The sequence below is a fragment of the Phlebotomus papatasi genome, chromosome 2 (assembly GCF_024763615.1).
Source record: "Phlebotomus papatasi isolate M1 chromosome 2, Ppap_2.1, whole genome shotgun sequence".
Taxonomy (NCBI): domain Eukaryota; kingdom Metazoa; phylum Arthropoda; class Insecta; order Diptera; family Psychodidae; genus Phlebotomus; species Phlebotomus papatasi.
This window is the reverse complement of record NC_077223.1, coordinates 21,041,113-21,056,469: the sequence shown is the minus strand read 5'-3', so window position 1 is coordinate 21,056,469 and position 15,357 is coordinate 21,041,113. Positions and strand designations below refer to the sequence as shown.

The following is a 15,357-nucleotide window of genomic DNA, read 5'->3' as shown; positions in this document are numbered from 1 at the left end:
GACACCAACCTTGTAAGAAAATTCAAGCGGGAGCGAAATTTTTGCCAATATGGCCGATAATTTTGACATTTGGCAGCGAAAATGATTGCTTTCGGGGAAGTTTTTCCTATTCTTCCAGATTTTGGTGAATTCTGATTGTCCAGGAAGTGTTTTTTTGGCTCTTGAGAAAGCTTAATGTGTCTGCAATAACATCCTGTTGAGAGAAATGTGTGTTAAAGTGTTATTCTGTGAAATATTTTGAGGAATCTGTTGGCAAGCAGGAGCTGGGTGTCCTTTTCAGCACTTCCTGGACATCCCACAAGATACTGGTCAATAATTCTTCTTGTTTTAGTGATCAACATTGTAAAGGAGTCATTTGACATGCAAAAATAATTCACAAAATTGATATTATTGGCTTTTGGAAAATTGAAGTTTGTCCGAGTTTCTATCTTTTGCGTTCTTTAGGGGACGAGAGTTCCCATGAGTTTTCCAATTTCCCAGAGGCGGAGAAAATTCTTTCTCTACAAAAGTATCATATTTGACCAGTAAGACTTACAATAAAGTGAGTTTTACTGAAATTCGTTCGCTGGATATGTTGTGGTCCGGAAAGAGTTAAGGCTTCTGTTTTTCAGATTCATTAAATTCAATCAATAAGAATTTTAGCAAAAATAGGTTAATTTTAGGACTATTTAAAAATGAATCTAATAAAGGAATAAACTAAATGCCAATATGGATAGAAAGTCAAATAAATACCAATGTTTATGTTCCATATTTATTAAATTATAATGACCGTTTGAAAGTAAGTGACTAGATTTTCTAAAATAATTTCAAGTGACTGCATTTATGTGCATCTAACAATATTCCACAAATAAAATTAAATTTAATATTCCTAAAAGTCTGGAACACAGCCCAATGAATTCGATGAACTCGAAAATTTAGCGGAAATTTATCGTAACGATAAATAATAACGCAAAGGAGTGAAATTGCCAAAAGAATTCTCATCTAAAATCCTAATTAATAATAAAAGTTTGTAGTGGGAATAATTTTCTTATACAAAAAAAATCTGATGTAAAATTAGTGTGAGAATATTGATCTATTTTTGTGATATTTTATAGCTAATAGAACATCTTATGAGAAGAAAATAAGTATAGCAACATTTTAGTTCACCAGGATGACCGTTAGAGAAATATCTCTTCATCCACTTCTCACACTCGCAAAATGTGAAATCATCTTACTATGATTCACCAATGCCCAAATTACACATATTACACACAATTTATTAATTATGTGTACCAGAGCATTCAGTTGGATGTCTCAAACTATATCTCTCAACTAATTGTCCCAAAATTTATTTATACCACACTAAACCCCCAAGAGTGATCTACCAACAATTAAATCAAATTCAAGAGAGAAATTTGAGGGAATTTCTTTGGGCGCTTTCAACACCTTGATTTCTCCTTCTTGTATCTTTTTTTTCCACTGCGTTTTTTTTAAGCTAAGTGAGAAAATTCTTTTCAGACTTCTCAAGTCAATGCCAAAGATGAAATGGGAGATTTTTAATTGCCAGAACTCGCTCAAGTGCTCTACCACGGGGAAAATTATAATGTAAACAAGGCTCAAGCTTAAACTCGAGGCCACTTATCCGTTTATTTATCTCAGTTTTGGATGAATAATTTGGAGGTCGAGTCATATATTCTAGCATATGCCGCAGAAAATAATCCTCTGCAATTTTCTGTCAAGAATATTCTGGGACATCCAGCAATATGCCAAGTTTCAAGTCATCGGACTCTGTTCTAAAAGTATACCAACCACTTGGAATTCACGATAATTACTCTCTCTAATTAATTCGGAGATCAAGAACATTCAAAAATGAGCTTTTCATCATTATATTGCGCTATTTTTTCACCTTCACACATTCAAATGGAAAATTCTATCCAACAAATTTTCTACCATAATTCTTTTATAGTTAAAAAAAATCTTGGAATTTAGAAACTAATGACATTATTCATTTTCTATATAATTCGTTCCTCAATTGATTAAATTGGCTTTAAATTATTCAATGCCACTCTTTGTGTATAAACAAATTTTTGATCCTTAAATAACTGATAAAACTTTTCAATAAAGGCGTATACTTCGGGCGAGATAGTTTTATAAAGATAGTTTCAGATAGGTAAAGAGAAAATAAAGACCACGAAGAAGTACAAGCTTAACATTTAATCAAAGTACTTCTTATTCATTTTTTTTTCTTTTGACCATCGAAAACCATCAGGAGAAATCAATCTTTCAAATAATGATTCCAAATTACCGCATTTTGTACTACACAATTTAGAACTTTAAAAGCAGGAAAATTATCCTGCAAATTTTGGAAAAGGGAAAATAAAGAGTTTTTTTTTTTTAATATTATGTAGGCTAAAGTGGTACAAGTTATTTTTTTTGCTTTATGGCTTTAGCACACCTTTTAGATCAGGAAAATTTCATAAAGTCGAAATTCGGATCCTCTTCTTTCTCACATGTTTTGCATATGTCTATCTCATTCTCTCGCACTCTTCTTCTTCTCTTAAACATCACTCTAAATTCAATTTAGCTCAATCGAATTTGGTATGAATGAGATATTCATATGCAAAACATGTGAGAAAGAAGGGGATCCGAATTTCGACTTCATGAAATTTTCCTGATCTAAAAGATGTACCGGAGCCATTACTTTTATAATTTGATTCCTTGTGCTTATGGCTCCGGCACACCTTTTAGATCAATAAAATTTCATTAAATCAAAATTCACATCTCTTTCTCTTTCAAACGTTTTGCGTATGTCTATCTCATTCGTTCGAACTTCAAATTCGATTGAGCTAAATTTAATTTGTTATGATGTTTAAAAGAAGAAGAAGAGTGCGAAAGAAAGAAATAGACTGATGCAATAGATTTTGAGAAAGAAAGGGATGCGAATTTCGACTTTATGAAATTCTCCTGATCTAAAAGGTGTGCCGGAGCCATTAAAAACAAATTTTGTACTGTATTTATCAAGAAAAAAGCCATGTCCAACTTGTACCGCCAAATTGTCCAACTTGTAACACTATGCCCAACTTATATCACTTTACCCTGCGTCTCAGATGTTATTTATATAAGTTAGATCTATTTTTGCGTAAATAACTAAGTGTACAGCAAACGTTTTAGATCAAGAAAAATTCATGAAATCGAAATGCACATCCTTTTCCTTCTCAAAATATTATTTGCATAAATCTATCCTAGTCTTTCGCACTCTTCTTTTCGTTTTGTCACGTCATAACAAATTAAATTTAGTTTAAACTAATTTTGAGTGGGAAAAAGTGAAATATAAATATGCAAAATTTTTGAAAGAGAAAAAGATGTAAATTATAATTTCACGCAACTTTTCTAATCTAAAAGGTGTGCCAGAACCATTAGCTTTTTTACTGGTCACAATTCAATATTTTATGCCTCTAGCACACCTTTTAGATTAGTAAAATTTCATGAAATCAAAATTCGCGTACCTCTCTTTTTCATAAGATTTTTATAAGTCTATCTCACACTTTCGGAAAAGAAAAAGAAGAGTGCGGAAGAGTGGGATAGACATATGCAAAACTTTTAAGAAAGAAAGGGATGTGAATTTCGACTTTATGAAATTCTCCTGACCTAAAAGGTGTGCTGGAGCTGGAGTCATTAATAATGATAATGGTGGCACAAAGTTCCATAGAGGAACTTAGGCTTTCTCGCAAAAAGAGTTCGAAACATTTTTATTTTTTTTCTTCCACAGGGATGAGACTAACGGCGTTATCACACTTGCATATTAAAATTTTAATGTGCAAGTGTGATTTCAATTCAATTCACTTTATTTTATTTAGTGTGATAACAAAGTAACAGTCCCATGCCCCATAGAATCAAGGGAAATGAAGCTCACTGGATGAAATTCGAACACCTTTAACGCCAAAAAAATTCCTGGTGACCTAAAGGGAATTTAACCCCGGGACACTTACGTTACACAGCGAATGCTCTACCCCTTAATCAATTGAGTACCCCACCGGAGTCATTACTGACCAAATTTAAATTTTTACTATCAGTTTATTTTTTGTCTTTAAGACACTGACTCTCAGAAATTATTATTATTCGATCGTATCGAGATATTTTGTATTGCTATAAGGGAAGAGCACCAGCGATCGACAGTGTTCCTCGTACCGTCAGGTTAATACATTATTGTTACTCCAATTAAAAAGTATTTTTAAAAATTATAAGCTACTTTTTACCATTTAACTGCCACAAGAATGCACTGCATTAGTGGAGATTTAATTTATAAATCCAATTTTCTGTAAGACACCTCATTAAATTCGTGACGATCCCAGGTACAGAGTGCAAGTTCGCAATTACTGAAATAGTTAATTAGATAATTAACAAATCAGTTAGCTAAAAGAAAAATTCTAAATAGTATTTTGGGGCTTAAATTACAATTAAATATGGAGCGTCTCTTAACATTCCGATCCGTGGTGCTCTTCCCTTATCACTATAAGCGAAACTTCTATAAGTGCATTGTAAATCTTCTAGAAGCACCTCCCCCTAGTCCCCGGCGAGTGGCCTTCAAAGTTGAAGTCAATTTCTTACTTTCACAAACAAATGCGTATGGGAATTTTTCTGCACTCGTGATCGTTATGCTAATTTATTAAAAAAGTGAGAAGTTTTTCCGTATTATAAGATACCTTTCCGTATGGAGGGATAAATATACTAAATTTTTGTTTAAATAAATTTTTTCCTAGGAGCACTGTGAGCTGAGTCCGAGATCAATTTAGGAATTGGCTTCAAATAGCTCCATATAAAAAGGCCAAATTGCCAGGCGCTTGACCTCTCCGCAATATAGATGCTCCTTCTAAATTCCCAGACTTTTTCCGCAAAGTCGGTGCATTTATTTACGTTTTATCTCATATAAAAATGCCCCATTCCAGAAAATCAGTTGTTTGTACCAAATGGGACTTGAACTCATAACTGCTAGAATTGAGTTACAGAGATCTCACCGCCAAAGATTGCAGGTATTGCAGGCTAGCATGACTTATCCAAAACTCATGAACGCATAAACATCGCAAATTGTCGGATTTGGAATAAGTTGCATTTCAGGATCTCAAAGATCGCTTTTGCTTCCCAAAGAGTTAATTACAAATGCTTAAATTGATTCAATTAATCTTTTCTGGCTCCTACATTAATTTTCATCTTAAATAGATGTACATTCTCTCCGCCAAAGCGCTTAAATGGAAAATTTCCGCGGCAATTTTCATGTGATATTTTTGAGTTATATAGGAATGTTCCCACATCTTTGTCATGATATTTTCTTTTGAGGATGGTCTTCAACAAGAACGATGTAAAAGGAGTGTATGCGAAAAAAGGCATTCCTCACCCATGAGCCAAAAGTGGGATTTTTGTGTGGGCACACACCAATTTTGACTCATCCACGACCCTAACTCTTCCTCACCAAAATCACCTGTCTCTCTCGCAATGCCATGTGAAACGGGGAAAGGTATATTTTCCCGCGAAAATTTTTGTGTGTGAGTGAGAGGCATTGGATTGAGGAAGAAAATTTATATTGGGGAAAATGGTGTGCGGCAAAAAGAGAGTTTGGGAGGTAGATCACAGGGCCCTTATGCCCTCTCCTTTGCCCTTCTCCATAGTCTCACCTAATCCCACTGAGAAAGATGTTTTATGTATGAATTTAAAGGTTTGGCATAGAAAAAGACAAGAAGCATTGAAGTTGAGTCATAAGGCTGACCTCTTCTTAGAGCAAGATGAAAATGTACCACAAATATTTGGTTATGAGGAAAAACCATGTGTGGTGGAAAAGAACAGCAACAGCGGGTTTTTCCTGAATCATCGCGACAAGAAAATCTTAGGCGTGCCGTGTGCACCCCGTTTCATAGACTACCCAGCGCACAGCCACCCTCCGACTCATTCGAATACAGTGATAGTCAGCGTCGACTACACAATCTCTTCATTTGACCTATTCCAAATTCACTGGAAACCGTGTGTTATCATTTTGTTTAAGTTCTTACCTTTTATCGATATCGACCAGGTAAAACATCAATCAAAGCGTTAATGTGTGTGATCCAAAATCCATTCTCAAAACAGTGTGTGTTCTAGTCCTTCTGCAGAATCCCTGCGGAATCCAACCCCCACCCGCAAATCAAATCCCATACTGAAAAGCAAATCGCTGAGGAATTTTGTTGGTGAAAATTGAAAGTGAAATTGAAAAATTGGATAAGGCGAGCCTCCTACAAAAATCATCAAATTTTCATTTGTTGCCAAGAAAAAGCGGTGCGCGTGTATATATGACTGTTTCACACTTGTATCATAAATCAAAGAAAAGAGTGATTCACCTCAGATCAAATGTGTAGACATTCTGGGAGACATCTCTATTACCCATCCATTTTCATCTGAAATTCTACTCCACTTTCTTTTTCTTTTTGTCAAATTCATTCTTGGAGAAACGCACGAAAAATAAAATCCGGAGCGCCGTAATCGAAGCCATAGTGACCTAATATGGACAGCCTAAAATAGCAAGAAATGCCTCGCTGGCACAACTCCAAAGAAAATATCCCACGCATTCGGGAAAATTCAATCGGGCGACGGCAGAACATACTTACAGGTCAAAGGAGTGATATTAGGGGAGAATGGGGCAATTTTTAGCATATATGGTGGGGAAAAATTGTACTTTTGGGGAAAACCTTTTGATATCTACAAATAGACCCTATATACTTTCAATTAACCAATTACCAAGTGAAACACACAATTCAATTCAACCATTTGCCTCAGTCCCCTGTATCACTTAAACTTCTCCCTCCAACACTCTACAATGCAACATTTTCGCGAGATGATTATGATGTGTAACTTCTAAGACGAATTATGTTGAAAATATTCAACTTTCATCGTTGCACTGTTGAGATATTTATAGTATGATGTGCGGAAAAACAAGCACAATGATTTGGAACAAATTGTGCAGTCTTAGGCAAATTTAATTTTCATCGGTGAAGCATTTACCTGATACACTTTATCCCAATTTTAATGTACAAATGAAGGATGATCTGAAAATAGACATGAAGGCCTGCTTGGGAAATCGAAATGGAATATTACCAGAAAGCATTGGGGAATCCTTGAGGAACTATTAGACATTCAATACATCTATGACGTATAACATTTTGTGTTTTTTTTTTTAAGATTTTCACACTTTTTTTGCAAGTCTATATTAGGAAAAGATTAGGAAACCCATTAGGTATCACCAAACCACAGCAATATGGAAGTATTAAGGACAGCACTATTAAAGGAACCCCTATCAAAACTCCAAAAATAAACTTCTTAAGTATTCAATCAAAAATGCATATTACGACAGTATGCGAACCTGAAATTAATTTGCCTTCATTTTTGTATCTTCTCCAAGTAAGAATTTGAAGATACTCGTTGTACTTAGACAAAACTGCCCCTACTTCAAATCTACAAAAATAAACTTTTTAATTATTCAATCAAAAATGCTTATTACGACAGTAGGCGAACTTGAAATTCATTTTCCTTGATTTTTATATCTTCTCCAAGAATTTGAAGTTACCCCTTGTACATAGCCAAAACTACCCCTACCTCAAAACTCCAAAAATAAATATCTTATGCTGTCTATAAATTAATCATATTTCCATAGTAGGGGAACCTGAAAGTTCTTTCCGTAGATTTACAGACATTTTACAAATAAGGAATCAAAACTAGTACTACCTGCGCTTCAAAACTCCGAAAATAAACTTTTGAGCCACTCATGAAAAAAAGTATTTTACGATAGAAGGTGAACCTGAAAAAAGTTTCCGCACATTTTAAATGTAATCCTAATAAGAAATTGAAATTACCCATTGCATTAACCAATACACCCTTATCTCCAAACTCCAAAAATAAACCTTTCAAATACTCAATCAAAGAAGTATATTTTGGGAGAAGATAAACCTGACATTCATTTGCAATTACTTTCAGATCCTCTACAAGTAATAAATCAAGATGCCTTTCAAGCCAGTTGAGAACCCAAAGTGCCCAAAGTGCGGAAAGTCAGTGTACGCCGCTGAGGAGCGTGTTGCCGGTGGATACAAATTCCACAAGACTTGCTTCAAATGTGGTAAAGTATCCTGATCTATGAGAAATTTGGTTTTAAAAACCCTAAAAAAAAATTAAAACTAATCAAAATGTATGGGTTTTTTTTTCTTCCAAGGAATGTGCAACAAGGCTCTTGACTCAACAAACTGCACAGAACACGAAAAGGAGCTCTTTTGTAAGAATTGCCACGCCCGAAAATATGGACCCAAGGGATATGGTTTCGGTGGTGGTGCTGGATGTCTCTCAATGGACACTGGATCCCATTTACAAACTGAGTAAGTTTACCTATACGTCGAAACTATATTTAGGCACAAAAACTCTTGAACTTAATACTAACAAGCTTTACCAGTAAGATCAAAAGGAAATCTCTCACTTAAATTTAAGAGATGATTCAATCAATTATTCATGTCTCAAGAGGGCAAGTGGAGAGATATCCCATTCTCTGCCATCACTCTTCAATCTCCTGTGAAGAGTGTGGGAGACTATGAGTGACACGCACGCGCGTGATACTAAATATAGTGAGAAATGATCCTCAGTTTTTGTGAGGAGCTAGAGAGAGAGATAAAAGCATAATCAGAGAAATATTCCGGTGTTATAAGATATTTTATGACTTGACGAATAAGAGCATTAACTCTATTTTTAAGAACTTGTTCTAATTTTGAATCGCGTTGCTATATACACCATCACATTACATTATAAATTTTTCATCTCTCACAAGAGAAGAACAAGAAAAGTATCTCTCCGCATGTGTGATAGAAATCTGCATTTGAAGACAACATTAATATATATTTTTTTGATATACTTTTTGGTCTCAACCATTGAGAAATATGGGTTGGGACTATGTACATATAACTATTAATTTAGATAATTATGAAATAAGCTTCATCACTGATTTTAAATCTTTAAAAAAAAAGCTGATATTAATAGTTTGTAAGAATTTACTTGGGGCCTTTCCTTATCCATTATCTCTCTTATATTTTTTTTATATTTCACTTTTAAAATAAATCATATCGCAATTATGACATTCTGTTAATTCACAATTTAGCATAAACTGTTTTCCTATTTATAATTAATTAAAACAGACAAATTCAACACGTTTTCGGCCTAATTTGACTATTTTTATTCCTTCACTCTAACATTTCATATCTTGGCTTTTAATATTCAAAACTATCTTTTATTTTTGTTTGAAAAATAAAAAAAAATACTTATTTTTTTTAGAATTGACAGAAACGTTTCTTATTTTGCACTGAAAGGCCCCTAAAAGGAGCAAAAATATCAAAATAGTCTGAAAACGTGTTTTAAATATATTACTAAATTAATTCTTTTTTGATTGTACATAAAGATGCAGATTTTTTGAAACTTTTTTTTATTTACATTTTTTCCCCTCAAGAATAATCCTATTGAAAATTCTTGCAAGTGTAAAAAATATCCGATAAAAGATTTAAAAGAAACAGATATATTTTTTCAAATTTAAGGAATTTAATCTGTAAATATTGAAAAAACATAGTTTTTTCAATGGGATTATTCTCAGAGGGTTATTTAAATATATTCTAGTATAATGATAAAGTATAAAATTGATATAAAATAGTTTAAAAAACAAAATTGCATGACACGTTCCCTTTATTTGTTCTGCTGCAGCAACTAAATCTCTCCCAGTACTTATCTCTGGACCATAAAAACCGTCAATCATGAAGGCGTTTGTTGCAACCCACGATATCATATAAAATAAAAATAAACACACAAAAAATCAACAACGTTGTCAACTCTTTGTCACAAGAATTTACTTTATAAATATTTTGCTATTACAATCAAAATAAAATTGAAGAACAACAAAAAGAATATAACACAGAATCCAGTAAATTTGTGTATATCCAAAAATAATTTCATTTGTGTTCTTATTTAAATTTAAAAAAAAATAAATTTCTTTTTAGTAGAGCAATTGCCATGACAATTTTTCTTATTTATTTGTAAGCCAAAGAATAAAGTGAAAAAATAATAATTTCTTGGCAGAGAAATAAGAAAAATTTCTACAAAAATTATTTCCTATATTGTCATTTCAAATTAATCATTTGTTGTTTTAACTGTACAAATTTCAACAAAAAAAAATTAAAAATAAAATAAAATACATGGATGCCTTGAGAAAATTATCTCAAAATAGAACATGATAAAATCAAAAATTGGAATTTTAAAAATATTTAAAATCAAATGAAACATTTTTATTTTTTTATAAAAATATAGAATAAAATAATTGTAACGTAATGTTATAATATTTTGAGAAAATAAAACACAATACAAAATAGAGAAAAAAACACGATCTTTTTCACTTCTCCACAAAGACAAAGAGCTCTTGACCTTTTTTGCAAGAAGTCGATGATTAAAAACGTAAAAAAAAACATTGACGATAAGATGATAGACTGAGGTGAGAGAAAACTTAAGAGGTGAATATTAAAGAAAAAAAACCACAATTGTATTAAGATAAATTGCTCGCATGGCTTTAAACACGCAAACGTACTTGTCCTATAATCTCACAATTTAATTTTTAAATCTTCTAATAAACTCTTATCTTAGAGTCTTCTAAAAAACAATCTCTTATTAACCTAACCTTGTAATAAGCGGGATAAGGAAAGTAAGCCCTCAAAAGTATAAAACAAATTTTATTTTATTTTTTTTGTTCAAAAGAATCATTATTTTTAACCAATAATACTCGTGTTTTTATCATTATTTTATTTTATTTTTATTTTTTTTTTAGTATACGAGATATTTTTTTATTTAAAAAAAAGATCGTTTTGTTTTTCAAAAATCTAATCATTTTGTACAATTCATACAATATTCACAAGTAAAAAAAAATATGAAAATATTGAGAGGGACTTCGACCTTCTCCCCAAAGATGTTTTCTAAATAATAAAATGTTCTCTTAATTCCATTTCTTATTCATCTTCTCTTAAAACCAATAATGTTCTCCGAAAATTCACACTCCAACGCTTTGCAGCTTTTTTTTACAAAGTCGTTTTTGATCATTAAATGTTTTTTTTAATGGTTTTTGTTCGTTTTTTTTGTGATCATTGCAATACATACAAATTTCTTGTATATGGCGAAAACTCATTTTACTTTCAGAGAGTGAAAAACCCAAAGAACCAAACATATGCCTGAAATCTCTCTCTGTTGTTTTAGTTTTTTTTTTTCTACTTCTTTCTAATAAAAGAAACACATCACTTTTTGAAGGAATTTGATGATACAACTTTGTTTACGCAATTCCTTCCACGAATAAAAAAGCTCTAATCCAAATAGACACCAATGGGTGTGTTTGATTGTGTGTGCTGAGATGTTTAAGATTTATCTAGAACACTAATGGGAATTCTTTCCTAACTTCAACATCAAATTATTTTTGGCAAACGATAGTGGTGCCCCTCTAGAGATACGCAACGGTGCTTGCCTGGAACCAAGGGTCATTGCAAGGGCTCCAGAAGGACATGGATGTCCAAGATGTGGCGGTTATGTTTATGCTGCTGAGCAAATGTTGGCGCGCGGAAAGGTAGGTTCTACCTCCGTAGGTTTCCAAAGTCGTAGGATAGATACTAAGATTTAATTTTGATACAGGCCTGGCACAGAGAGTGCTTCAAGTGTGGCAATTGCGCAAAGCGTCTTGATTCGGTTAATTGCTGCGAGGGTCCGGACAAAGACATCTACTGTAAAGTATGCTATGCCAAGAAGTTCGGTCCGAAGGGCTATGGTTACGGGCAAGGTGGTGGAGCCCTTCAGAGTGACTCTTTGGCTAATGGGTATGTACAACACCTAACTTCAATTCCGAATAAATCATCTAAAGCTTCGTCATTATTACAGGGAACTTGCTCCCAGAACGACTGTGGTTGATACTGCCGTGATCAAGGCATCTCCTGGTCAGGGATGTCCTCGCTGTGGAGGAGTCGGTAAGTTTTCTCAAACTTCAAAATCATTAAATCCCCAATTAACGAACTTTTCTTTAGTTTTCGCTGCTGAACAAGTGCTGTCCAAGGGACGCGAGTGGCATCGCAAGTGCTACAAGTGTCGCGACTGTACTAAGACCCTTGACTCCATAATTGCTTGTGATGGTCCCGATCGTGATGTCTACTGCAAGACTTGCTACGGAAAGAAGTGGGGACCCCATGGCTATGGATTTGCCAGTGGTGCTGGTTTCTTGCAAACTGATGGACTTACTGAGATGGAAATCTCTCAGAACAGACCTTTTTACAATCCCGATACCACTTCCATTAAGGCCCCTGCTGGACAGGGATGCCCCCGATGTGGTGGAATGGTGTTTGCAGCTGAACAACAACTGGCTAAGGGTACCATGTGGCACAAGAAGTGCTTCAACTGTGCCGAATGCCATCGTCCACTTGATTCAATGCTAGCTTGTGACGGACCCGACCGTGAGATTCACTGCAAGGCTTGCTACGGAAAGTTATTCGGGCCTAAGGGTTTCGGTTATGGCCACTCTCCCACTCTTGTGTCCACCAATGGCGAATCCACAATTGCTTAGTAAGTATCTATATCGAGGACTTTCGAAATAATGCCTAAATGGTTGGAATCAAATTCTTTTCGTTCTTGTCGCTAGCTACTTGGATGGCAACTTGACTAATGCAAACTGGTAATTTTAGGGAGGGGATCAGATACAAGCTTTGTTGAACCCGTTATCCTTATCCTTAGAAATATATTTTCCGTTTTTGACTCCTGAATGAGTATTAAAAATTTTACAAAGAAAAGAAAAACCTATGTTCCGAATAATCATAGCTTCCTGACATTAAGTAAACGTTCGAGTTTTTATTTTTGTGTGACGCCTAATAAGTTTAACGTAGTATTTCAAGGTTCTTAATACTGTTAAGTCCTTCGTAGTCCTTAGCCTTCATTCAGACCAAAACATTTAGTAATAGACTTAGACTTAGGGAATGTATCCAAGTTGATAAGCCTAAAATTTTTTTTTGAAAATCCAAGTATTTTTCGAAGACAAAAGTATTGCTATCTTAGGCCCTTGACACACTTAGGACTTAAGCCGAGAGATAGCTTAGTGGAAATTGATAGAAACATAGTTTAACCATTATTTCGAATGTAGTTACGCTAAGCCGTCTCTCGGCTAATCCTCAAGTCTCTCAAGGTCCTTAGTTACTAGACCGTATTCATACATTAGATTTTGAAATTATTTTGTAATGTGGGGTTATGTTTGATCTAACCTCAAGAGCAAGGACATTGGATGAGGTCCATTGTCTTATCTTTCAATAGCAAATAATGCAACAAATCTTCTGCATTCTTTCCAGTCCTGAAGCAAGACCAGTGACTGGTGCCAAGGCTGGCAGGGAGGGAGGATGCAGAAGATGTGGATTTGCTGTGTATGCTGCTGAACAGATGATCAGCAAGAATAGAATATGGCACAGAAGATGCTTCTCATGCTGCGATTGCCGCAAATCACTCGACTCAACAAATCTCAATGATGGTCCTGATGGTGAAATCTACTGCAGAGGTTGCTACAGCCGTAATTTCGGCATTAAGGGTGTAGGATTCGGTCTGGGTGCTGGAACCCTAACAATGGCTTAAGACGAGGTGTTGATTGCCAAACACCAAAAAAAAATCACCTCATGCTTCTTTAGAATTAATCATCGATTTATACATTTTGACCCTGTTCCCCTTCGCGATGCCTCATCTTGTAACACAGACACACGGAAAACTGCTAAAGACTCTAGGTGTTGGACATTGTTGCCGGTCTGGGAGAGACGTACTAACTCATTTTTATCATTCTTTCCTGGATTTTTCTTTTCGTCATCATTTTTAGATTACGCACAAAACGAACAAAATCATTTTAATCAGCTGACTTCACTAAAAACAAATATATATTTCAAAAGAACTTAAAAAAAAAGAATTTAGAGGGAATAATACGAGCGAAAAAAATTAGGCTAACGCATTTTTAATAAAAAAAAATTATACGTTTTTAAACCCAAAACAAAACCATATTTTACCTTATTTGTTTTGAATGTGAATGAAATAATTGGATTCTTTTTTTTCTATTATTCACCTAATTATACCCTATTTCTATTATATAATAATACAAAATCTTGTATCCACCAATTTATTATACAAATCTAGAAAATAAAGAATAAAGCAATGATTACATATTAAAATAAATTGAATTTTATTCAATGAAGAATCCGCAACTAAATGGGTAAACTGGCACTATGAGAAAGGTTGAGTACTGGTAAGTACTGAGGTACCGTAGATACGAGTAACTTTGGCCTCCGAAGGCCACCGAAGGTATTTTTTTTTTTTTTACAATGTAATTTATTTTACGAATTTCTGTGTGATTTACATTTCAACGCTAATTCTAATAGTTTCCAGCCTAAGCTGTTCTCTATTTTATTTTTATTTTTATTCTTAATTGTTCTATAATAGTGTATTGTGTATATTTAGGGAGTATTTATAATATTTTTTCATATCCATTTTATTTGTCACCGAAGGTATTAATTAATCTTTATTCATTAATTGTATCGAGATGAAAAATCAAGTCTTAGTCACCACTAGAGGGAAGGCTCTGCTTCAGTTAAACAAAATCTGATAGAAAGATTCCCTTCCACAGATTGAGTCTTGGCCCGTCTGGGCCTCCTCTGGTAATTGGTTAAGATATTTAACAGAGTGGTAGAAGCTCTTGAAAAACTTTAGCTTTGCTCTGTATATTTTGTGGCAATGGAGAAGGCGTTTTGGTTCAGAGAGAACCTTAGACTGGAGTTGATTTGTCTCCCCACCTGTCGTAGAGCAATGCTGGCTAAGGAATAGAGTTTATTATCGTCGTACTCTTTAGGCACTCTGGTATTTACAATACCGTTATCATTAAGTGTAGTATCGTTAAGAGCTATGAACTATATCTACTTATTTGGCATGCGTAGATCTCCCACATACTTGAACTGCGTACACTGCTACAGAAAATGATAAGGCAAGAGTAGACGTACGCATTAGTTTTGTTTTAACTGAGCTTATTCTAACTGAACGTTAATAAGTTTTCGCAGTAAAGTTATTTCGCACTTTGATCTTGTTTATAACATTACTGTAGGTATTATACGTGAAACGTGAAAGTTTTGTCGAGATCGAGAGTGACACCAAGAAATTCGATCATGAAAATTGTGTTTCAGAATATTTCATTCCGATCTTACATTTAAGTAAGTTTTGGCTTTAATTTTTTTCTTAAATTCCAGCACTTAAAGGTGGTATTCATCGTTCGGAAATGGTAGATAGATAAAAAAAAAAGCT

The 15,357-nt window shown here is 34.0% G+C and overlaps 1 protein-coding gene across 2 annotated transcripts; it reads left to right on the top strand.

The window, feature by feature from the left end:
* Positions 1 to 5,800: 5,800 nt before the first annotated feature.
* Positions 5,801 to 14,241, top strand: LOC129803025 (muscle LIM protein Mlp84B-like). 2 transcript variants are annotated; one of them, XM_055849334.1, is made up of 9 exons: positions 5,801 to 6,040; positions 7,975 to 8,113; positions 8,207 to 8,366; positions 11,491 to 11,623; positions 11,689 to 11,870; positions 11,932 to 12,017; positions 12,075 to 12,606; positions 12,683 to 12,715; positions 13,380 to 14,241. In XM_055849334.1, exons 2-9 carry the CDS (start codon positions 7,999 to 8,001, stop codon positions 13,654 to 13,656), a joined length of 1,518 nt encoding a protein of 505 aa, XP_055705309.1. In that variant the 5' UTR covers positions 5,801 to 6,040; positions 7,975 to 7,998; the 3' UTR covers positions 13,657 to 14,241. The 2 variants fall into 2 exon arrangements, with proteins under 2 accessions (XP_055705309.1, XP_055705310.1); XM_055849335.1 differs by lacking the exon at positions 12,683 to 12,715.
* The last annotated feature ends 1,116 nt before the right edge of the window (positions 14,242 to 15,357 follow it).

What these genes read in the sequence shown, in the direction of transcription:
- LOC129803025 (XM_055849334.1), top strand. Translation starts at nt 7,999, where the DNA reads ATGCCTTTCAAGCCAGTTGAGAACCCAAAGTGCCCAAAGTGCGGAAAG. An exon ending in GGATCCCATTTACAAACTGA is followed by an intron (nt 8,367 to 11,490) that starts GTAAGTTTACCT and finishes GGCAAACGATAG; the next exon opens with TGGTGCCCCTCTAGAGATAC. An exon ending in AACTTGACTAATGCAAACTG is followed by an intron (nt 12,716 to 13,379) that starts GTAATTTTAGGG and finishes CATTCTTTCCAG; the next exon opens with TCCTGAAGCAAGACCAGTGA.